The sequence below is a fragment of the Catharus ustulatus genome, chromosome 14 (assembly GCF_009819885.2).
Source record: "Catharus ustulatus isolate bCatUst1 chromosome 14, bCatUst1.pri.v2, whole genome shotgun sequence".
Lineage (NCBI taxonomy): Eukaryota > Metazoa > Chordata > Aves > Passeriformes > Turdidae > Catharus > Catharus ustulatus.
Window position 1 is genome coordinate 8,403,548 of NC_046234.1, and position 24,878 is coordinate 8,428,425.

Below are 24,878 nucleotides of genomic sequence, written 5' to 3' on the forward strand. Positions count from 1 at the left end.
TGCCCATCTTCTCAAGTCCCCGCCTTCCCCTTTGCTCTCGCCGCCGAATACACAGCTCCCTGGCCTTGCGTCCCCCGTCTGTGTGTGTGAGGCGCGGATTGGCTGCCGGACCGACCGCTCAACCCTCCTGCCAATCACAGTCGGCCCCGCCTCTTTCTCCAGCACAGGAAACACTCCTGCAGGTCGCGGCCAGCCCGGGACGGCCGCCACCTCCCATTGGTCCGCCGCGTTGCCCGTCCGCTGTAGCCCCGCCTCCACGGACGGGGCGTAGCCAGACTTGCTCCCTCTCCCTGCTCCGCTCGCTGATTGGTTCGCTGGCCAAGGATTGCCGTTTCCTATTGGCTCGGCCGCTGCCACTCTGGCGCGCGGCACGGTCGGCTCGCCGTTGCCCCCTCACCCCGCGCTCTGGGCGCCCCGCCCTCCGCGGCCCCGCCCTCCGCGGCGTCACGTGATGTTTTCGCCGCGCTGCTGCCGCCGCCGCCGCCCGTGAGTGCGAGCGGCCGGAGCGACTGGCGGAGGCGTGGACCGGGCTGGGGGCGCAGGAGGCAACGCCCGCTTCCCATGCACGAGGCGCTTCTCCGGTGAGCGCGGATTCCCGCTGCCCGCCCTGTGCCCCGGACCCTGCGTGGCCCCTAAGATGGCGAGCGGGATGAATGGCCCGGGCGGCGGCGGCGGCGGCAGCGGCAGCAGCGAGGAGGAGCCGGGCGCCCGGCACACGGGAGGCGGAGCCGCGCCCCAGCAGGAGCCCGGCGTGCTCGGCGCGGCGACGGGCGAGGGGGAGTCGGCGGCGGGCGAGGGCGGGCGCTGCTCGTCCCCTCAGCCGCACCACCTGCTGCTGCTGCTGCGGCGCTCGCCCAGCGCTTCGCTGTGCCCGGCGCCCGAGGCCGCCCCCGCACCGGGCCGGGCCGTTCCCTCGGCGGGCCGCGGCGGGCAGCCCCCCCCGGCGGGCCGCGGCGCCGGCGACGACGTGAGGAAGTGCGGGTACCTGCGGAAGCAGAAGCACGGGCACAAGCGTTACTTCGTCCTGCGGGCCGAGAGCCACCTGGCACCCGCCCGGCTGGAGTACTATGACAGCGAGAAGAAGTTCAAGAGCAGCCTGCGGCCAGCGGGGGCCGGCGGGGCAGCTGCGCTGTGCTGCCCCCCGCCCAAGCGGGTCATCCCCCTGTACCAGTGCTTCACCGTCAGTCGCCGGGCCGACGCTAAGCACAAGCACATCATCGCCCTGTACACCAAGGATGAGTACTTCGCCATGCTGGCAGAGAACGAGGCCGAGCAGGAGGCCTGGTACGAGGCCATCAGCGAGCTCATGAATCAGAGCAAGAGGGGCTTTCTGGAGCAGGAGGACCATGCTGATCAGCAGGTGGATGAGGATGATGAGCACTACGGGGCTGCCCTAAGGCCTGGCACCGTGTTCAAGGAGGTGTGGCAGGTCAATGTGAAGCCCAAAGGCTTGGGACAAACGAAGAACCTCACTGGAGTGTACAGGCTGTGCCTTTCCAGCAAGGCTATCCACCTTGTCAAGCTGAACTCGGAGGTGCCCTCTGTTCACTTGCAGCTTATGAACATTCGCCGCTGCGGACACTCGGAGAACTTCTTCTTTATTGAAGTGGGCAGATCTGCCTCTATTGGACCTGGAGAACTCTGGATGCAAGTGGATGATTCAGTTGTTGCCCAAAATATGCACGAGACTTTTCTGGATACCATGAAAGCTCTAAAGGCCTTTGCAGAGTTCAGGCCCCGAAGCAAGAGCCAGTCTTCTGGTGGTGGCAGTGGTACCAATCCCATATCCTTCATCACCACCAGGAGGCACTTGGGCAACCTGCCCCCCAGCCAGACAGGCTTGCAGAGAAGATCTAGAACTGAGAGTGTTGCTGGAGGGACTCCTCCTGCCACCAAAAGCAACAATTCCTATCGTTTCAGAACATCCAGTGAAGGAGAGGGAACCATGACTAGACCTTTTAGGTCAGTGACTGGGAGCCTGATCCACCTGAATACTGCAAGGATGAATCTGGGCCGGCAAGAAGGGAGTGGAAGATACGTGAGGGCTGCTTTCAGCTCCTCTTACCATACCAGGTCTGCTTCGCTGCCCGTTTCTCATTTTCCCTCCACCACAAGTCCCATCAGTGTTTCTTCCAGCAGTGGCCATGGTTCTGCTTCAGACATGCTGACCAGGCCTTCCAGCTCATCTGTTTGTGGTTCCCCAAGTGATGGGGGATTCATCTCCTCTGATGAGTATGGCTCCAGCCCTGGAGATTTCAGGTACTTTAGAGTGAGGAGTAATACACCGGATTCCCTGGGAAACACACCACCTATCAGAGAGGAGAACTGTCTGAGTGAGTACATGTCCATGAATAAGCATCAGGGAGACGATGGTTCAAGAGATGATTATATGGAGGCTGAAAAATGTTTCAGGAAAAGAACTTACTCTCTAACAAAGCCAACTTCTGTAGCAGTGCAGCAGAAGACAACACAAACTACATCTTTGTTGGATGAAGATTCTGCAGGAAATCATGGACGATTACTTTATTCTGAAATACCAAAACTGAAAGATAACCATGAATTGGAGTACAGTGACACTAACCTTGATTCCATGTGTAACCAAAGCAGGAGTAAAGCCAGGGATGATGGGTACATGCCAATGATGCCAGGAGTTGCATCTTCTCTATCCAGTACCAGTGATTATTTGCCAATGACTCCTAAAAGCATGTCTGTTCCAAAACAGATTAACAATTCATGGTCACCATCTCAGGTTGATTCCCGAGGCTATATGATGATGTTTCCAAAGGGCAGCTCTTCCCCTGTACGGAGTCCTTTAACTGGATTTGCTTCTAAAGGAAGTAATGAGAAGATCGTAAACAACGAGTATATGGATATGTCACCTGGTAATTCAGTTCCAAAGCACCCCAGTGATTCAAATTATATTCATACCACTTCTGTTTCCAAAGGTTTTAGTTCGTATTTTTCTTTGCCCCGAAGCTTTAAGGCATTATCAGGACAAAATGGTGACCACAGTGAATATGTTCCAATGTCTTCACCTGGAAAACTCTTGTATGGTGCACCAGAAAATGTAAAGGAGGTCAGCAGTGAGAATCTGGCTAATGGCATCTCTAAATTGCCGACATTGAAAGGTTCAGATGAAGGACTTTTGCAGAACAGGGCTACCAGGCCCACACGACTGCCCCTAGGTACGAGAGGGAGCAATACCATCCCCAGGATGTATGATCGTACAGTTCCGCCTGAGCCAGCGAGTCCTGGTGAATACATAAATATTGATTTTAATGAAAAGGCGAGTAACACACCGTATTCCTTATCTGCAGAAGGATCTCCATCGTCTCTAGGCTCAAGCAGTGACCACAGGCAGTCACCGCTCTCTGATTACATGAGTGTTGACTTGGATGTGCAGTCACCGAAAGCAGCGAAGGAGCTGTCGAACTCTCTTACGGATATTTCAGATTATGCAAGTTCCAGTATTCCTAGAAACCAACCAAACCCTGACTATTCCAGGCTTTCGTTTGGTGCTGCTTGTGTGAGCACAGCAAGTAACAGGACTGATGACTACACTGAGATGACGTTCAACATAGCAGCAACACCACCAAGGCCATTTGCCACTGAATCTGACAGTGCTGTAAAGATGGATAGTCCTTCGTCCATCGTTAATAGACTCTGCATTGTTGATAGATACGCTGGTAGCAGTAACTTCTCTGTCCCTAGCTCTGACCCTCCTATAGGACCGAAAGTGATTCGAGCTGACCCTCAAGGCAGGAGGAGACACAGTTCTGAAACGTTCTCTTCTGCTGGGACTGTGATGACCTCATCCTCTTTCTTTACTGACAGTAGCAAAAGACACAGCTCTGCCTCATTCGACAATGTTTGGTTAAAACCGGATGAAAACATTGCCAATGGTCAGGAAAGCAAAATGTCCAGGGATACCTCAACTGGATTTCAGAATGGCTTAAACTACATTGCTCTGAATTTACGCGATGACCCTCTAAGCTGTGAGGCGAGTACTACAGCGCCAGCTTGCCATCTCCAGAATGGTACTTCAGGTTTGGACAGTGGAGCTTACGTAAGCATAGATTTCAGCAGATCAGATGGGCTCAAGTGTAACGCTGCGAGAAAAGGTTTGTAACTTTAAAAGCACTTCCCTTTCATGCTTGCTTAACCATAGGAATTAGATTGTCTGCTTAGCACTGTTTTCAGAGTTGGGCAAATGCTTTTTATAATCTCCCATGTTATTCTAGTACAACCAGTTTTGTTGTAGTGCAGCATCTGAACCACTGAACAGCAGTGAAAGAGGATGTGATCCTTGGCCTAAAGGATTTATGTGCCTCTTCCAGGCAGTCAAAGGTGTTACCAAACTGTCACCTGCCTTTTTTATTTTTTATTAATTTTGCTAACATAAGCATTAATGGTATGTCATGTTGTGAATTCTTTTCTGAAGTTATGGTAGCTCTTGCCTTCGCTTCTGTTTTGCTGTTTTTCCCTTCTTAGAGCTAGATGACTCTTAATTTTTTTTTCCTGAACTGAAATTTTTGTAATTTGAAAGCTCAAAATGGCTAAATTTGGTTTAGACCTCAAAATTTGAGACTTAAATATATTTCTTGTTTCTTCTTAATGTAGTTGAAATACACATTATAGTTTTTTTAGTGTGCAAATCTGTCCAGATCTATTTAGCTGAATCTTATGTAAACAGAACTCAGTTTTTTTCTCTTGAAGGTTTGGTGGCTCCTTTTGAGCTCTGGTCTCCACAGCATCCTTGTGTCCTCTGGAGAAGCCTGAGGACCTGGCTGACCAGTGTGGAGGGGGACTCAGGCAGCTTATGTCCTTCACATTCACCACCTAGGGCTCAGCTGAGCTGTAACCTTTCCCTGGGTTCTCCCTTTTGTGTAGCAGGTGAGGAATGCCTGTGGGTGAGGAAGAGCAGGCTCTGAGCTGTGTCTTCCAGGTCAGCAACTTGGGAGGGGAGGCTGCTGCCTTTCAAATTGTCAGTGGTCTGACCCAGCGGTAAGGTAATGCAGGTGGGGAGAAGGCATGGGAAAGAGGAGGGGCACTCCTGTTCATGGGATAAGCTGTCATGGTGGGAGCAAAGCCAGTAATTAGGGGTGTCGTGCATGAACCCGACTGAGCAGCGATGTGTTCGAGTGCTGTACTGGAACTCTGGAAGAGTAATCATTGCTTTGGTGCCAGTGACCCACTGAACTCCTTACTGGAATTCACTCTCCTGGAAGAAAACCGTTCCTGTTGGAAGTTGTATTTTCCTCTCTTTGCAAATGTACATATAGTCAGTAATTGTTGGATACTAAGAGGAAATATCTAATCATGGTTGGACATTGATACTTGTCTGCTCTGTCCACAGATAAAGTAATAAGGGAGCAGGCTGCTGCTGACTTTTTTATTTTTAATTGCAGTCTTAAACACTGGAAGGATTTTTTTTCCCAGTTTTGCTGCAAAACGAAGTTTCTAAAGGTAGAAGGTGTTGCAGGTGTTGCTTAGAATTGTATAGGCTTTTCTAGTGAAAAGTATAAGCCTGACTCAGCTCACATGCTGTGCAGAGTCTGGCAGCACTGCTTGGGGCTGTGCAGAAATGTGTGGTTTGCCTTAGTGGTTTTTTTTCCTCTGCTTTGTTTTATTGGAATCAAATTTAGAAGATGTTGAAAGTTGCCAGTCCAAGAAGCGCTTTCTTCCAAAGTTAGTCTTTCAGCACTTCAAAGATTTGTCTGCTAAATCTGCAGTCAGAGGCACACTGATTGCTGCAGCTGGTTTGGGTATTTTTTGTGCGTTTTTTCTTTGTTTTTTTTAAGCACCTCCAAAACCACCAGAATTTTTAACTTGATCTTATTCCCCTTAGATGACTAAAATCTGTGTTATAAAGTAAAAATTTTTACAGAATTAAGATGAAAAAAGAACGAATATGATATGATATTATATGTTTTCCTTTCAGCTGTATTGTAAATACTACATTGAAAAATAGTTTACAAGAGATAGTGTGTTTAGAAGTTTTATTTATGATAAGCATTTTGCTTATTACTGCTGCAGCAAAGTATCTACAGCCCCACTCTTGGGGTTTTTCCCTATTCTATTACAAGCTGCAGAGGAGTGAGAGGCCTAACAGCTGCTGGCTTTTGTTGGGAATTGAGATATTTAAAAGCAGGCAAAACCAGCTCTGTGCAAAAACATGGGCTTTGCCAGGAAATCAAGCATTTTTCTAGTCCTAATAAGAGACACAAAATTGTACAAGACCTAACAGTTTTCTATAAAGGCATTGTAAAATATTTCTGGTATATAGTAGGAGGGTAGGTGGGGTGTGGACACTGGTCACTTGTAGGGGCTCATGAAGGGGTGAACAGATTTTGGAGTAGTCCAGGCTAAAAGCAGCTTGCCAGACTTGAATACAGTACTGTAAATTCCTGGTATGTATCTGTTTCTCAGGAATTACTTAAAATTCTTGATTATAAGGATAGCTGTTTACTTTCATGTATGAAATCACGTCTCTGAGCTTTAGCAAACACAGTTTTAGAAGTCTGTATTATTTAAACAGCTTATTGGTTTCTGTGGTAATAAAGCTTTGATTGTAATATTTAAAAAGTTTTCTGTAATCCAAAAACATTTTCACATTCCATTAAGTAGTGAAAATGAAGCTTCACTCTTAAACCTCTTGTCTCCTGAAGAGGTGTAGTGTGCCTTTAGGTAATTGATATTTTTAATACTTTTGGAGACTCAGTGGAACTGTGTGCTGTCTTTCTTACTGCATTTCACTTTTTCAGTCTCTCTGCCTGAAAAAGTGCTCTGTGGTTAAATCAATTTTTAAGGAAGACATTTAGCAGATGTATTTACTGTTTACTTCCTAGAAAGGAGCTGTCCCATTTGTATTTAACTCTGCCAGGTAGAGAATTTAATCTCTTCTCCCTGAACCACAGTTTTATTGGAAGGAAAACACTTCTCAGCTTTGGATTGTTTGCTTTTAGTTTTTATTTGCTTAAATGGCATATTGTGTTCCGTGACTCAGCCGTGTTCTCCAAACTGCCGAGGGTGGTGGAGTGATTTCCAATGCATCACTGCTCCCTCATTGTAATTCCCAAACTACTTCTGGTTCAGGTTCACTGATGTGATTCAAACTTTTTTTTCCCCTTCTCCATTCATGACATGCATGGAGAAGGGGGAGAGCACAAACTTGGAATGGTAACTTGGTCTGACTTGTTATTGAACTTTTTTTTGGGGCTTAGGCAAAGCTGAGCTCAGTTGAGCTGAGTTCAATGATAAAAAGAATATAAGATCCTGATTTTCAATGCTTGCAGTTTAAGCAGGTCATTAGCAAAACAATTTCATCATGAAATTGTTACACAATGTTGAAGTAAGTGGTTTGCAGTTTTGATTACATGAATCTGAGTCATGACATTTTGTGCTAGGAGTACAGAACACTAAAGCTCCTTCAAACAGGGTTTAGCTAATGTATACCTTGTTATTGGACCTTGTAGAAACTAAGCAGGATAATGAGAATGGGCAGTAATAAAATGCATAATGAGTCCTGTGTAACACAAGTTTCTTCAGTCTTAATTAGAAATATTATACCTGCGAAGATACCCTGGACTCAAAAAACAGCTGTTTAATGTTGTAAATGTAATGTTCAGCTTAATAGCAACTCGGCTCTTTTACACCCACTCTTCAATCTTATCTGCTACTTTGTGATACTTACCTGATACTCTAACACTATGCTGAGATATTATTTAAGATGTTCTCTAAAGTGTAGGATTATAATATAATTGTTCCCCACCTTTTTAATCTCTCTGTGCTAGACTGGGAGAGAGTGCTGTACACTTTGGGAAGCTGAGAGGAAGGAAAACAACAACAGCTGTAAAGCAGAATTTATGTTCCAAATTGTCCAAATCCTTTCAGGTAACTTACATAATTCAAATGCAAAATCTTGAAGAATATAAGGAACAATATAAACTGAGAAATTCAGAAGCTGGAAGTTTTAGCTATTACTAATATAGTAAATTGCAGTTTATGGGATATGAAGCAAATAACCACTCCTTTTTGGTTTCTAAGTACTGGTTTTAAAGTTTGTTTTAAACTGAGACTCTTTTGTATTGGTGGAATATTTAAGGCAGGGGCCCACACAAAAATAATTTGAAGAACTCTGCTGTAGCACATCCAAATGCCACTGTGTATCCTACATCTCTAAAGTAGTGCTGGGATAATAATTCTTAAAAATCCCAAACAACTCAAACCATTTTAATGTTGCTGCAACAGATGCTACTTGAATAATATTGGGTAATTTACAGCTATGCTTAAAAATACCCAGGGAATTTCTTCTTGAGTAGTATGTGAACTGCTGAAGGCAGAAGAGATTTTTGCTGTGTGGTGTGGGAGTGAGTTAATGATGATATATTTGACGAAGAATCAGTTCAGTTTTACTTGTACTTTGGTGAGAAAGTCTGAGACAAGAATGTTCCCCTGGCATTGAAAGAGAATGCATAGTTAGAGTAGGTGTTGAAATACTTCTGGAAATCAGCTTTCCAGACTTTAAATCCATAGCTGCAGCGAATGGTGACATTTGTCTTTTTGGAAGTCTAAAACCTTTTGCTTGTAGTTGTCTAGTAGGTATAAAAGCATTGGCTGCAGGATGCAGTGAAGTCTGGGAGTAATCCAGCATAGGTTCAGAGTGGTTTTTTTGGTTGTTTTTGGATTTGTTTTGTTTTTATTTTAAAGTATTTTGTTAATCTTAAATGCATTATTAATCTTTTACTCTTCCCTCTACAACTTCACATTTTCCCCTCCTCCCTTGATGTCCGAGGGCCCCTTGTTGCCCAGTTGCTGGGGCAGCAGGTTGGACTTGCAGAGAGTGGGCAGTGCTTATTTGATCTTTTCAGAGGTTGTATTCCAGCATGTGTTTACTGGCGTGGTTTGTCACTAGGTATTTCTTTGAGGGTTTTTTATGTCCAGTGGTATGTTAGCAGTAGGTAGAGTTTGGGTTTGCTTTTCTCTGTGTATGGTCCTTAATGAAAGGATCTTTAATACATTTTCGTCATTTTGGTTGGTCAGGGAAGGATTTGGGTGGTACTAAAAAGAGCTTATAATAGTGTGTTGTAACTTGGCATATGTGTGCTCTGTTTGTGGATCTGTGGTGCTCCCAAAACCATGCTGAATTCTGTTGATTGCACTAAGTTTGTTTTTCTGAGCTGAAGAAGGAAACAAACTCTACAGTTCTATTTTAGGTACTGTTGTGATCAAATGTGGCATTCTTCAACTCAAAAATGGCATGATAAAACTGGAGGGCAGGTGTGAGAGAGTCAAGCTTTCTGGAGCCTGGGGATGTACTGTTGCTGCTGTTTTATCTTAAAAATGGCCTATTATCTTACAACACATCCTTAAGTGGTGTGTAATGACTTGGCTGGAGAATTGTTTGAAAATTTGCTGTTTAACTTTTTTCAGTTTAGTTTCTACATATTCCCATCAGTCCTGTGATCAAAATGCACTATTGTCTTGCAAGTTTGGGCAGTGACAAGGGAAAAATGGAGATGTATGTTCCAGTTTTAATCAAGCCCTGCAACTCTGAAGATCACTCAAGCTTAGAGATGGGTTATGATTTACTTTAGAGGCAGAGCTGTGATCAGGAAGGAATTTCTGACATACTTGAGCACAGTGGGAAGACAAAGGTAAATGAGCCTGACTCATCAAAGGCGTTTCAGAGGTGTTGCTGAGTATCTTACCTAAACCATCTTGAACATATATAAGTGTTTGGATTTGTGGAGATTTTGCTTCAGGTGTAGCATTACCCCAGTAGCAACAGTATTAGTAGACTTAGCAAGAATTATCTGCCCTCTTCAAGTCACGAGCTGTATCTTAAGGGCCAGAGGTTGCTTATTTCCAGAAATTATTTTTCTGTTGATTTAGATCTGTGGTTGGATGGAAACCATTGAGACTGCACCTGTGTGTGTGTATTTTGTCTGCCAGTGATTCATGAGTTAAGTGTGAGGTCTAATTTTTTTGATTCTTCCAAGAAGAGAAGGTTTTTGAAAGAAGTGGCTTATACTGAAATTACTATAGGTGAAATTTGGCTGTAGTTCCAAGGTAAAGATACAACTTAATGTGACTCAAGAAAATTGAAAACTTTAATAAGTTACTACTGAAGGTAAATAGGGTTTGTATTCACTGCATAGCATATGTATGTTATGAACTTCTATAAATACCAAACTGAATTATTATTTAGGGCATGAAATAGATAAGAATAGTACTTCCTTTTTGCTAGGTTATGAAAGACTGATAAATATGCTGCCTACTTGGAGAAAGAGTTCCTTTTTAGTTGAACAGAATTTTGCTGAAAGACTGAAAGTATCAAAATGCTTTTTTTTCCCCCTGAAAATTATAGGAAACAATATCAAAAGGGCTGCAAAAAACCCTATTAAAATTGGTTTCTGAATTTATTGAGGCACTGTTGAGGGATGCTCTCCTTCCACAGGGAATAGTGTGATTCTGTTCCTGTATTCATGCTGACCCAGCTTTGTTTTTTTACTTTATTGTTTATGGTTCTTGCTGACCAGATGAATTTGCTAACTTTTTGTAACTTTTTTTCCTGCTAGATAGCCTGAATTATTTCTTGGAAACTTGTGCTTCTTCTTACCCAGATCTCTAGGCTGGCAGGAGTTTGGGAAGTTCTTAGTGATAGTGAAGCAGATGTTGCATCATTGATAAATATTGATTGCGTACTAGCCCAAGAGCTTTTCATGTGAGCTGTGGATACATCATTTATATGAAACCCGTGTTTAAGCTATTGACAAGCATTGGCATTTCTGTTTCCTGTATAGCATTCTTCTGAATCTTAAGTTAATCTGTTAGAACAATTTGTAAGCTCTTTGCTTTTCCAGTAGTTCAATTGCTCCTTAACAACATTTGTTTTTTGCTGTATGAAATGCTTTGAAAGGCCTTTTTTGTCTATATTTCACCATGTGGTGTTTTTTTGGTGTGGGTGGGATTTGTATGTAAGTGTTTTTAGAAAAAAGATGTTTTTAAATTGCAGATTGTGGTGAACAGGAAATCAGTTAGAAATGAGCTGAAAAAATTAACAGATTTGATCTTGAGGTCCTTCAGACATTATTACGACAGTCTGTTAGTGAAAGCATGTAACTTCAGACAGGATCTCTCCAGATATGATCTCTACTTGTTGTGGAACCTGAGCAGGTAGACAGGATGGAGATCCCCCTATGGTGCTGCAAATGTTAATGTGTTGGTCCTGTGTTGGTTCCTCTCATAAGTAGCTTACAATTTAAAGATGAAACTAAAGAGATGGATGAAACCTAATGTGCTGGGGTGGAGAGTAAGATAGAGATCAAGGCTGCTGCCATTGGCAGAGTCCAGATAAGACCCTGGAAAAGATAAAAGGCTGCTGAGAGTGGTTGTAGGGCAGGAAGCTGGTGGAGGCCCTTGGATGGAGATATGCACATGGCAGGGAGCAAGGGAAGGTAGTGAGCTATAAATACAGTGGTCATAATGGTTTAAATGACTTGAAAAGGATGAGGTAAATGTCAGAACACAGGCCAGGATATTAATCTTGGTAAGAGGAATGTGGGCCAACATGTATCTCTTGAGTCAGGAGCATGTCCCAATGTTTACTTCTCTTTTAGATGTGGAAAGTGATTTTTATTTTTTTTTTTCAGTTTTTATTTCTTTTTCCTTTCTGTCAGTTAATTTTCCTGCAGATGTGTGGCTGGTAGATTCTGTGTGAGCAGATGTGCAGGAATGCATACCAAAACACTGGAGCATCCTGTCCAGCATCCCTTGGCACTTAATGTTGTGTGGACTAGGGCCTCTGTTCCTGCTAAGACTTTGCTCCAGAAGCAGCAAAGCTGGTGGAACTGCCTTGGCATTACTACTGGTTCATTCTTGAGGGTTTTTTAGGTGGTATCTCTGAGTTTCAGGCAGTCTTCTAGCATTGGAGAGAAGGTGCAGTGGGGCTTGGAAGATAGTCACCTGTAGTATTTGTAACCAATGCACCAGAGCATTTGGAGCCCATCTCTGGGTGGGGAGGTCTGCATGGGACTTGCTCATTGCTGCTGCAGTGCTGTTAGCTGCAGGAATGATGCCCATGGAGGCTGGAGTGCAGCACAATCACTTTCAAAAGAGAAAGTCACTATTTCTGTGTCTGTAGATCAGGTTGAACAGATGCTGCAGTGGTTTTGGGTAAATCTGGAAGTGGTGGCAACATCGAGACTTGATTCACTGCTGAGGGTGTGAGTGATTGAAATATAAGTGTTGACATGTTCCACAAGGCAGACACTAAACAAGGGTTGGACACTCTTGATTAAACGTTGTCTGTGTTTAGAGTCACTTTAACTCTGTACTTGACAGCTCCCAAACTGCTCCTGGAAGCTGAAGGTGCAGTCCTTGGCTCTTGGGCACGTCCTGGGGTTTGAGAGGATGTTGCTTCACACGTGCAGTCCGACATGAACCTTTCTTTTCCTCCCCTGCATGAGCCAGGGTTTGGGGTGTCCTGATATTAATGGAGAGTCAATAATGTAATAGTTAGGAAATGTAAAAAACTGATGCATGCCACTGCTGTGTGTGATAGCAGAGTCATGGATAGCAAAGATACATTTATTTTTCTGTGCAGGCATACATGAGCCTGCACAGGTGTGTAACCATGTGGGTATGTGTAGAAACTTTCTGCCTTGGACAGTCATTTTTGACACTACAGAGGTGAAAGAAAAAGGTAGTGTTGAATGCTTGCAGGTGTCAATGTCTAAAGTAGCTGAGAAGAGGGAAGGGGGGTGAATTACAACAGGTGAAATTTCATGTAGAAGGGAAGTTTTGGGAAAGGTGGGAAGCTGTTTATTAGTCATGAGTGACACTGCCCTTGCTTGTGTTCCTAAGAGTAGTTTGGCTCAAGCCCCAGACCTGTGCCTGCAAGCAGACACTGCCCAGCAGAGGAAGAGCAGGGCAGGTGTGTACCTCCCACAAACATACACCCAAGCCTCAGATTTTCTTTTTTTCTTTTTTTGTCAGCTTCAGGGGTTTCTTAAACCTGATGTAGTTTATCTGTTTCATAATTCTTTATTTCTCTTTAATCCAAGTACTTTTCCAATCTCTCTTTAATCCTGTGTAAACTCCTTGTATCCCCAGCAGCCTGCAGTCCATCAGGACATGCTGCATGCAGACCTCTGTCCATTTTGGATCCTGCTCTTTACCAGTTTGTTTGGCAGCCTCTGGTTTGTGTAGTGGAAGAGATAACAAATCTTATCTTTTTTCTCCAGGCCTCTTAAGATTGCGTAGATGCTGTGTCCTCTGCCATACACTTGTCCAGTGCGTTGTACCACACATAGCGTGGACCTGTGGTATAATCTGGGCTTTTAAAATTTCTTGTTATGCCCCAGTACTTCTCTGCAGGTTAAAGGGTTGTTGTTACCAGACTGTTCCTCACTGGGAAGCTGTGTCACCTTGCAGGAGTTTTTCTGCACTACTGAAACTTCCCAAATATTCCAAGTCCTTTCTGGATGCAGGAAGCAGGGCTGTGTGTGCAGAGGTGTTTGCTGTGGCTGTTTTCTTTACTGTTTATTTCCAAACAGTTCATAATGCCCACTTTGCAGCAAGAGCACAGACAGGAGGTATTCCTCCCTGTTGGCACTGAGGACTCCTGACCTTTGTCATGGTAGCAGAGGGGATTGCAGCAGGTTGGTACTCGAAGAAGCCACACAAACAACTTCGCATCTTTTGGCTAAAAATTACCCATATTTTCTGTAGTTCAGGTCAGGTGCAGTAACTCACACACTTGCTGTGAGAATGCTTTTTCAAAAGCAGAACCTTTTTTTTCATTCTTCTGCGACATGAAAATCTGAAGTTTTGAACTTTGTATTTTGAGGTGGAGAAGAATTAATTTTTTGTGTTGTTTTGTTATATTGTACTAGAAATTTAGTTTAAAACCTCCAAACAAAGAAACTCAAAAAAACCTCCCAACAACTTCTTGTCAAGCTGTCCAGTGCAATTTGAGTTGGTATTAGACGTCTGCGAAAACTGCAGGCAAGTTTGGTAATTCTAGGAATAAGATCAGCAAAAGAGATGACATTAGGGAGTGCGCATAAGGCCTTCCTAGAAACAACTCTGCTGTTTATTCCAACAGGAAAAAAAGCCACTGTTGCAAGAGATAAGGCATTTCTGCAAAGTGGGTAGAAGTTATCTGAAAACATGGCAGAAGTTTTTAGCGCGTGAAATTGCTGAGCGCCAATAATAGCAAAACCATGTTTTTAATGAACAATTGGGCATAAAGCTTATTTGTAAGAGCAAATTTTCCTTCTAAATTTTAGAAATACAGCTTGAAGAAAAGTCTGCTTCACTGGGATATTGTTACTAATTGCTGTGTTTAAATACTTTATCCAGTGAAAAGTGGGTCATGCAACAGGGGTTTTTTTAAACCAAATTTTGCTTTTTTTTTGCTTGTGGAAAGTCAATAAAATTATAGATTCAATGTATATTAATTAACTGATTTTGAGCATCATTAGTCTGTTGTTGGCTGAAGAAAGTGCATAGGGTATGTGCTTGGTGGTCAGCAGGTAGTGGAACTCCTTGCCAAGTCAGGATGTCTCTGTGTCAGGGCCTCGTTTGGGTCACCCAGGCACTGTGACTGCACCTGTGAGGGGTGCAGCAGGTGTGTCAGGTTTTGATTTGTATTTGAAGACTTGGTGTCTGCCAGGTGCAAATTAAGAAGAAAATCGGCTTTTCTCCAGTAACACTGCTTGCCTCCAGCAATGTCTAAAGCTATACCATTAAAATAAAAATTCCAAGAAATAGGACAATGGCATGGGATGGTAACTGTGTATTTGGTAAGATTCAGAGCAAAACAGATTTTCACTAATTTGTGAAGAATGTATTTTGGCAAATGATCCCTCCCTGGCCTGCCTGCCATGGGGAGGGCTCCATGTGGAATTGCTGCTGTGCTCCTGCCCCAGCCTGGCGGCTTAACAAAATTTTTTTGGATGCCACACTGTGTCCTGAGGTTGTGCTGGGTTTAGTGCTTTCCTGAACAACAGGAATATTGTGTGGCTGTGTGCAGAAAACATCTAGGGCTGCTCTGCTGCTTTTGGTCTGCATAAATCAGATTAATTCTGATTTCCCCCTAACCTGAAGTTCAAGAAATGGAGAGCTTCAGCACTGTTCTCCAGAAAGCATTAAGCTGTCTTAGTCTTCGACATGGAGATTTTAATAATTTAATTATCTTAAATTAATATCTTCAGTAAGCAAAGCTTTTATCCTTTTAAGGACCAATTGCAGAATTATGTGAGTAAAAGTCTTCCCTGTAAAAATAGGTATTATTTAAGATGGATTTCTTTGAGAGAATTAGGGTATGCCTGCTGTGTTCTCAGAACCTCTCAGTATATTTCTAAGTGTCCTGACTTGTATGGCCTTGACAAGATTCAGGAAGTTAAGTGTAAATTTGATATATTCTCATCTTGTGCATTTTCAAGTGGAACACACTGGGTTTGTATCTAATGAATTACAACTGATTTATATCTCTGCCCCTAATTTTTATAAAACTATGTGATTTTTGCATAGAAAACTTGCAGTGTGCTTTCTCAGTGAGTTCCTTAATTTGAAATAAAACATTTTTGAGCAATGGCATGCTCCCATCCCATTTTAAATATTTGCCCCTTAGTTTCTCTTCTGCCTTGTAATCTTTTCCCTCTGATTGTTCCTCAGCACAATTCAGACAAGTGCATGTAGTTTTATAATATGATATCATCTTAAACTGACAAATTGAAATGGAATTATGTAATGGAGAGAATGTTGCTTCAGTTTTCCAAACTTTGCTTATATATTTTGCGAGACGAACTTTGAAAATGTTTGGATGCTTTCTAGACTAGTTTTCCTTACTAAACATTGATAAGAAGTTGAATTTGTATTGTCAATAGTCTGAAGCAGTAGAGCTCAATTTTGAATAAAGGCTGAAGCTTTTGTGCAAAATCTGCAAAATCTTAATAGAGCTGAAGTTTGGGTAGAAAAGCCTGGTGTAGGGTGCAATGCAATGAAAACTACTTAGAATAGTATATCTTTGGGCTGTCTCAAAATGGTTTTTTTGCAGAGGTTCTTTTTGTATTTTGTTTTTTTTTAATAGACTGAGTAGATTTTCTTAGAAGAGCTTGTAACAGTCCAGGAACAGAACAGCTGTGTGTTTACACTGCAAGAGAAAATTCTGTGTGATCTGGTCACCATGTTTTATTTGGTGGCATTTTTGTTTGAGAACTTCAGGGAATGCTGGGTTACTCAGTGAGAATTGTACCACTTGTCTCTGCTAGTTCACATCTCATAATTTGTTTACCTTATAGGAGAGTTTCTTCTTCCCCTTTTCTGACAGTTTCCTTTACTGTTTAGTTAGTGCTGAGTTAAATCCATTCATATGGGATTTGGTATGAAGTGTTAATCTGGTTTTTGATCAGCAGTTGTTGATCAGCAATTCTCATATCTGTGCTATTAACATAGGAAATTGTTGTCTGAGGAATCTTACATTATGAGACTGAAATAAGATTATTCAGCTACTCAGAAGGACTGCTGTTTTCTTCAAGCACTGCGTGGCCTCATTAGGTTTCCTTCACCATCTGGTTAATGAAAAAATGGAAGTAGTTCAGGTGTGAGAGAGAAGAATTGTCCAGGAGCTTAATGTGCAAGTCCTTTTGCAACCTCTCAAAAAAAGGCCACGTCCCTTCAAAGGGATCCTTCTGGTATGGGCCACGCAGGTGGGAATCCAGTGGCAGCAGCACAGCATGCTGGCCTTGTTCTCACATTAACCCCATTTTACACCTCTTTTGATGGACTTCTCTTGTGGTGTAGGAGCCTCTTGATAAATCTCCCTGGTAGCCAGGTGACCCCGAGGTCCTGCTTGCCCCCTGTGGGAGCAGTGACCTGTGAGACTCAGTAAGGGCTGTGATCCAGCACAGCTCTGGGGGATTTGGGGGAAGCTCTGGCAGCTCTGTGGTTTAGGAATTGACTGTGACTGCACAGCTGGTTTGGGCTGGGCTGCAGACCCCACTCACCCTGCATGCAGACTGCTCTGGTCTGGGATTTCTGTGATGTCTGGATGTTTTGCTGGGTCACCTCCAGGCCTTTGGCTGCAGCATGAATGGACTGCTGAGGATGGCCCTTGGGAATGGTGGTGACTGCAGCACTTAGTGGGAGGGATCGGATCTTGCAAGACTTTGATCTCTTAGATTTCAGATGAAATATTTTTCTCTTATGCAGTCAAGTTTCACAAGTTGCTTTTAACCTTTTCTGTGTGAGACTGATATATGTGTCCATATACACATACATACACATGTACAAACACACATGTATACATATATGATACTCAGGACACCAGACAGCTATACTACTCCAACTGCAATATTGCAGTTCCTAGCTTTAATAAGGGGATTAGAGAAGTGGTGACAACCAATAGCTCCATGTATGAGAGACTCAAGGCTTTATGAGACTGACATCAGCTTGTAGGTAATGTTTATGTGAAACTTGCTTATGTTTATTTACAGTTCCCACAATTGTTTTACCTTAAAAATGAAGGAGAAACATGATGAAGTGTAGTTTACAATCATGAGGGCAGGAAACTAATGAGCACTTGTTCAGGATGTGCAGAGTTTTGGGAAGGGGAGATGCTGCAGGGAGGTCTCAGGTTTTCTTCTGGTTTCTGATAAATTAATGTGTGCTTTTTGGGGTTCTGCCCAGAGTTATCTGATGCTCTTGCTTTAGGATAGGTTGCTGTGCTGCTGCCTGAGTACATCAGGCTGCTTCAGAGAATTAAACTTAGGACTTCAGCAGGCTTGGGGATTTTTTGCTCTTAAGCCCTTCCTCTTCCCCTCCAAATATCTTAAATGTAATTTGGCAATAGTTTATGAAAAAATTCAAGACATTTTAGGTGTAAATACCTAAAGTTCTGCCATATGGGATTGTCTGATTCAAGCAACTGGGCCTTTGCTCTTCAGAACGTTTTGGGGATGTGTTTGGAGAGATTAGAATAACTTGTCAGACAGCTTTCAGGTGTGCCTTGTGTGTAAGGTGTGGAGGAAAAATGTCCCGACAAAAGCAGAGACAGTTTTTGAAGTTCCTTTTATGTGAACTTACAAGTCCACAGCAAGGAAAGGGTGGGGGGTTGCTGGTAAAGTTAATTTTTATTGAGTATAAGTTTAATCTAGAAGCTTTAACTGCTTTAATGTTTGACTTGCATGTGTCACTGAGGTGTGATTCGTTGCAAGCTGTGGTGCATATTTTCATCCTTTGGTCATATAACAAAACAGTGTTTTTGTAAAGAGGAAAAATATTTCAGAAATAATAATTTCAGTGGGCTTTTGTGAAAACAAGGCCATTGCTGGCCACATCACGCTCTGTGTGTACCAAGCAGTAGCTTTTTGTAGTGATCTTATGATGTCTATATGTCTATGTGTTACGTATATGTCTGCGTTATGAAATAACACAGAAATTCTCAAGTTGTGTATTTAGGATGTTTCTTTAATTGGAGAAAACTAAGTTAATGTATTTTGAAATCACTGAAATATTTGAAAAATGAAACACAGCCACCTGTACCTTGGTGAGGGCTGTGTAGGGATAAAAGGGAGTTTCTCCTGAAATGGAAGGGACCCCTCTATACTTGCTGCTGCCAGCCCTACCATGCCTTTGCCCATCTGTCTCTGGAGCCACAGGCAGCCTTTGCTGAGTGCTGGGATGGGGCAGGGCTGCTCAGCTGAGCTTTGGTCTTTTTCCTGTTTTTGTTTCTTTCTTAATTCTTTTGGAGGGACAGTACTTTTCATCTGGACAGAAATACAAAGTCCTTTAGCACAGGGTGGAGTTTGTGTGTGCATACCTCATGATTGGTTTGTAAGTAAACATACAGGTTTGCATTGTTACACATAATACTTGTTCTTTACATAATCATCTTTTCTTTGGTACATCCCTGGAGTAGAGGCAAGGAAGAACTAGGAGATCTTCAGCAGTGAGATGTAACTGATTTCCTTGTGACCCTAGAAGAGTATGGACAGGATTAAGCCCCAGAACCCCTTCCTCTGTTGCAGGGGCTGTGCTGCCATTGCTGTGCTGTGTAATGAAGTGTTCCCATACTGTGGCACGTAGCTCTCAGAACAGGGGGAGAGCTGCCATTGTGTGGCTTTGAGGGAAAAAGTAGCTGACATTTTCATATCTGTAAACCTCTTCCACTCATTGTTTCTCAGTGTTGTTCCCTTCTTTGCTGTACTGCAAGGAAACATCCCACAGGTACGTACCTCAGACCTTGGAGACAACCTGAGCAAAGTACACCTGGCTGGCAGAGGACAATGCCCTCAGTCTTGCTGAGAGGACAGAAATGGTGGAAGAGGACAGTCTGTTCCAGCTTGGAGATGGTGTGATTCAGTGTGGGTGGACTGCCAGTAGCCCTCCAGACTGGAAATTACTGTTCATGTTGGCTCAACTGGGAGTAGAAGGGTCTTTGTAGAGAGCTGGAAAGTGACTTTTTATATGTTCCTCATTTGTGTTCATGCAATTGCAGAAAGCATTTGCATGCCCTTCACCACTTTTTCTTCCATGTCAGGAAACCCCTGAGTTGTTTTCACCTTGGCATGTGTGTGGTTAATTGCAGGGTTGATATTGTGCTTTGAGGGCAGATTCCCTCCTGTTTTCATTTCTGCCTTGTCAGCCATCTGTATCTTCATGCAATACAAGAGTATATTTTTTGCCCCTCATTCTAGCAAGTGCTTGGACTTCTGCCTTTTCCAGTTTGAAGCCCCTGAAGAAGGAAGCTGGCTGTAGTCATGTGCTTTTGTACTTGGGTGTTACCTTGTAGTGAGACTTTATTCCAAAAGGGATGAGTGTACTCTGAGGTGTTTCTAATTATAAATAAATAGAGTTTTTTCCTGAAAAGCTGAAGACAAGGCGTGTAACTGTCATGACTTGCTGCTCCTTGCTGGGAGCTGGAAGCGCAGGGAGTGTTGGTGTTGCTGTGCCTGCTGTGAGTGGGAGCGTTGGCCACAGCCTCTGTCACACCTGGTGATGGCACTGCTGGGGCTCTCTCCCCTGCCAGCCTCGGCAGGGCAGTGGGGACGGTGCAGTGGGCAGCTGTGAGCCTTGGTCCATCCCCAGCACGGGCTGGCAGGATGGGCTGGCTGCTGCCCCAGTTCCTGTCCCATGTACATGTGTCACTCTGACTGCAGTGGCTTTTCAGTGCTTGCTTCAGACTCCATCGTTCTTCCTTCCCTCAGGATCTCTGAAGGGTTGGCATCTGGGAGTGACTCCTCCCTCTGTGAATGACCTGTGTTCTGTGGTCAGCAGCTCTCATTTCTGCAGTGGATAAGCTCCATGTGTTCTCCTCCCTAGAAAACATTTTTTTTCTGGTACAACTTGCATCTGAAACGTCACTGACTTTTTTTTCCCCCCCCTTCTTTTTAGACTGATTGCATTGCCATGGAAACCATTGTTGGAAGAGAAGACTTTCTGCTGGTAACTCCAGAAACTGTGGTGCTTTTGGAAGCAAAGCTCAACTCCAGCCGGCTACTTTCATTTCCACCAGCACGGACATAGACACACATCCTTTTAATTTTTTTTTTTTCATAGACATTGGCTCTCTGCAATTGAATTAATTTGAATTGACATTTTTTCATAGCTGTGCTTTGGTGATGGAATTTGGTCTTTCATGTCCTATCTATTTGGGAGGCAGTGTGAATGCTAATAGGAGATCCCTGTATGTCCCTTTCTTCTTCCTGCCTCTCTTGTTAATTTAAAAAAAAATAATCCTATTCTGAGAAGTCAAAGCTGGTTTCTGATTGTCTGTTGAACATGGATTTTACTTCTCTGGTACATTAACAAGTGGTTAGCTTAAAACATGTATTGCTTAGAAATACTTTGGCAGTTCAAGATTTTTCCAGGTGACTGGGCAGAAGGAGGGAGGGATTGGTGCACATTAGCTTGAGGGGTGAACCCGTGGAACTTGACGGGTCTGAGGAAAAGAGACCTCTTCTGCCTATTTTACTTTTTTTTTAAGGTTTTGCTTTTATGGTACAGGAGGTATTTCTTGAACATAGGCTAGAGGCTTTTAAATCAAGTGTCTGTCAGAGCTTAAACAGAATTATTTTTTTTTTGCTCAGAATTTTGGTGTGTACAAAGTAGGATTAATGGGCTGGTTGTCTTGTAGATTGTTTTTGTTCTTGTTTATAAATATTAATTGTGTAAAATGAGGTTCTTGTTCATGGATTCGAATGGAGAACTGCAGAGTCATATCCAATGTTTGTGACTTCTGCATTAGACTTGTCAGCTGTAGCTTTTTAAAGGGAAACCACCCTAATTGATCTTACTGTCAACCAAAGTCCCACTTTTAATTTGGGACTATTTTTGTTCTTTCTTTCTGGCATAATGGGGAAAAAAAGTAAAATTAAAATGTTGGCTCATCAATTGCCTTTATCCCACTGACAGAAATGTGAACAATGACTATTTAACATTTTAAAAATAAGCCCTGATTTTTCTACAATTTAAGTGCTTCACTCTTGTACTGAATTTTTTTTTGGTTGAAATGAGTTTAGCTTTTTAACACTGCTATGAACTTAAAAGAGCATGATGCTAGTCATTGGTACATGCAATGGATTATAAAAGGCACTGACGATTGCTAAAGGGTTTTAAAGTGGTACAAAATCCTCATGCTGTACTGCACCACACAGCTGGGAATCCTCCACATGTATATTGTACGACGGATGTGCCAGGCTGCCTCACCTCCAACAACCTTTAGATTGCTGGTACAGTTAGTGTAACAAATGAGACACTGTGAGCTTGGATTGTTCAGTGATGTGTACCCAGACCTATTTCTGAGAAGTAATGAAATGTACATGTCACTAAAATAAGAGGTGATTCTTTTGGGGTTTTTTTAGGAAACATGGTACTAGTCAGCTTACACAATGTCTAGTGACAGAAAAAACTGTTGCTACAGGGTTTAAAAGCACAGACCTGTTTTTGATTCTGGAAGAGAAGTTTCAGTTGGTATAATTACTTGCTGCTAAACATACAGGAATTAAAAACACGACCACTCTTACAGACCATGATACTGTCTTGCCATATAGCTGTTGGTTGGTCTCATAAATGAATAATGCAATACATAGACAGCTTTTTATAAAGCTTTACATCTTTTCTAAGAAATCAAAATTTGAATGAAGATAGTTCTAAACATTTAATGTGAAAGGAAAAGGTTGTTTTGAAGAAATTTGTTACATACTTATTTCATATTAGATTCCCTGAGGCTGCCATTGTACAATATACAGCACTGATTTAATACATGCTGAATAAATAAGTAAATGGGTAACCTCAAGTATAGTGGTACAAATACTAATAGGTACGGCATAATAAATATGCAATCTTTTTGAATCTCTTAGTTTACAGCAACTAATTTATTCAGTATTGTGCTGGAAGAACATTTTCAGATGATGTAAAACATATCACTATATATACTACCTTCCAGCTACCCGTTTATGCTGCTGTATAGTACAAAAATACCAATGATAGAACAATGTTTGTCCTGTAAATTTAATTTGATATTGGACAGTTATTGTCTGTACAAATGAAAACATATATGGTTGAAACTGTTCATTATATTTGCTATTTCTGCTCCACAGATCTGTTTTAAAGTTGGGCTGATTGATCTGGCTTTGTCTTCCATTGTAAATATTGTTCTGTTGTTTTCTTTGTAAAACACATCACGTTTGCGGTTTTGGGAGACTGGCTTGAAGCTCTGTATAGTGTTTATATTTATCTGACTTGGCTTTCCATAGAGCTACTTGCAGTAAATACGTGTTCATGTAGCTGGTGTCTGGGTTTTATTTTTAAACAAACTTTTGGGTTTTTCCATCAGACCTCCTGCTGCAGCTTCTGCCTCTGGAAGTGGTTTTGTCACCCTGTATCCCTGAAGATTTGGAGAAGTTTTAGCCCTGTTTCAGGGAGGTGATTCCATCTCTCCAGTTTTCTTTGCTTTTCCACTCAGTTTAGAAGGTAACGTACAGAAAAATGCCCAGAAGTTTTCTTTGCCATGGAGTAACAGTGGCTGTAAACAATTAAGCTTTGGAATGGGGAAAAAAAAGTCATATGTTTTCTGCTTTAAATGTAAAAGACCTGAACAAAAAATTGCCACAAACTTCGTCTGTGAGTGGCTATGGAAGTCTCGTGATCAAAAATTACTAGTCCTGGAAGAAATTTTTTAGCAGTGTGTTATCAGGGTTGGAGGGAACAAATGTGTTTTGGCATTTATTTTCTGCTGTGACACTTTGGTTTTAAAGATACAGTAAATAGGTTTCAGTATGTGAAACCCAAAAATAAATTGATAATCTCATCATTTCAAGTAATGCACTACCTGTGAAAACAACTGAAGTCAGAAAATATCAACAAAAGGTAGTGCTTACCTTATCCTTACTGACATGAAGGATACAGCAAATATTTTTCTATAGAAAGAGGTTCTTGTCCATAGAAGGGAATGTATATGATCTCCATAAATGTGGGTGATTACTGTGATATGTTGGATGAGACCTTTCTTTAAAATTACCTGAATTTATTCTGACCCTGTTACTCAGAATAGTACATTGAAACAACTCCCTAGAAAGGTTGAATTTGCTGTAAGAATAGGGTTTCCTCAAATAAACTTAGCCCCTTTCTTAGTGTCCTTTTGCATAGTGTGTAGCCTGTATTGGGAGGGAAGAGAGAATAGGGCAGCTCAACCACAGCAGAAAGAGCCCTGCCAGCAGCACAAAGAGTGACAACTATCCAAACTCTGTCCAGTTTTGTAAGTGTCACAGTAAGTACTGCCAACTACCTTTGACTGATTGGATTTGAAATGGGCCAACTGCTGGAGGGTGGTGGTGTTTTTTATGTGGGGGGAACACAATTTTACTCTTTTTTTCAAGCCCCTTTGGGAGCCAGAGCCCTTGTGCATCTGAAGGATAGTGAAAGCTCTCAGCTAAAGCCAAAAGGAAAGTTAAACTTCCTGACTGAATCCAGACAGTCACTAGAATACATCTTAAGTTGCATTCCCCAGTTCTCATGGGCTGTGCATGAACCCTGAGCTGTGTGGTACTGAAAATAACCAAATACTGGGCAATAAGTGGTTCACAGCACTGAAGAAGGACCCTGTTAGAGGTACCAGGTATCAGCACAATTTGTATTGCATTTTTTTTAATCCCTGCATCCTTTTATGGCTATAGCAATAGTGTTTCCCTCCTTTGTCCATGCAGAACTTGTGAAGTAGCATGTCTTGGGGAGAGCAAGAGCTCTGAGCTTGCTGTACATGTCTGGAAGATAGAAACGTCTCTCCTTCATCCCCTCTTGCTAAAGAAACACGCCACGTCTTTGGTTACTTTGGTTTCCTTCTGAGTCAATTTACAACTTTAAAGCAGGATTATGGTTACAGCCTGAGTGTGAGGTAACAGCTCAGTGGTCACCAAAGCTGCTGTTAGTTGAGCAGCCTCAGCCCCCATCCTGTGCTCCATCGGAGGGGAGAGAGCCCTTTGTAGGGACAGCAGATGTCTGGTGCTGACCAGTTATTGTCGCCTCCTGTCCTCAGGCAGTGCTCACCTGTAGAAGGGTAGAGTTAATAATCTTTCTTCCCAAAGCTTGGGCGTTCTAGATACTTACCCTACATTTTAAATGTAGAGCACTTGCTGCTCCCCTGAGCTGATCACTGCCCTTGTCTCCCATTAGCAAGTGTTGTGCTTTTTTTCACTAGACTAACCTGGAAAGACTGAATTATTCCAGTCTCTTGTGCAGTTCTCAGCTTGTGCTTCTAGTGAAAGTAGCAGAAGTATTGTGTGCCCAGCAGTGCTGGGTTATCTGAAGCATTGGGGAAGGACCTGTTGAAAACACATAATGCTACTCTTAGCAGCACAGTCCTGAATCTG

The 24,878-nt window shown here is 42.7% G+C and overlaps 1 protein-coding gene across 1 annotated transcript; it reads left to right on the plus strand.

Moving 5' to 3' along the window:
* The first annotated feature begins 473 nt into the window (after window positions 1-473).
* Window positions 474-22,796, plus strand: IRS4 (insulin receptor substrate 4). The gene is made up of 2 exons (XM_033072117.1): window positions 474-4,121; window positions 20,404-22,796. The coding sequence occupies exons 1-2, from the start codon at window positions 638-640 to the stop codon at window positions 20,406-20,408; spliced, it is 3,489 nt and encodes a 1,162-aa protein (XP_032928008.1). The 5' UTR covers window positions 474-637; the 3' UTR covers window positions 20,409-22,796.
* The last annotated feature ends 2,082 nt before the right edge of the window (window positions 22,797-24,878 follow it).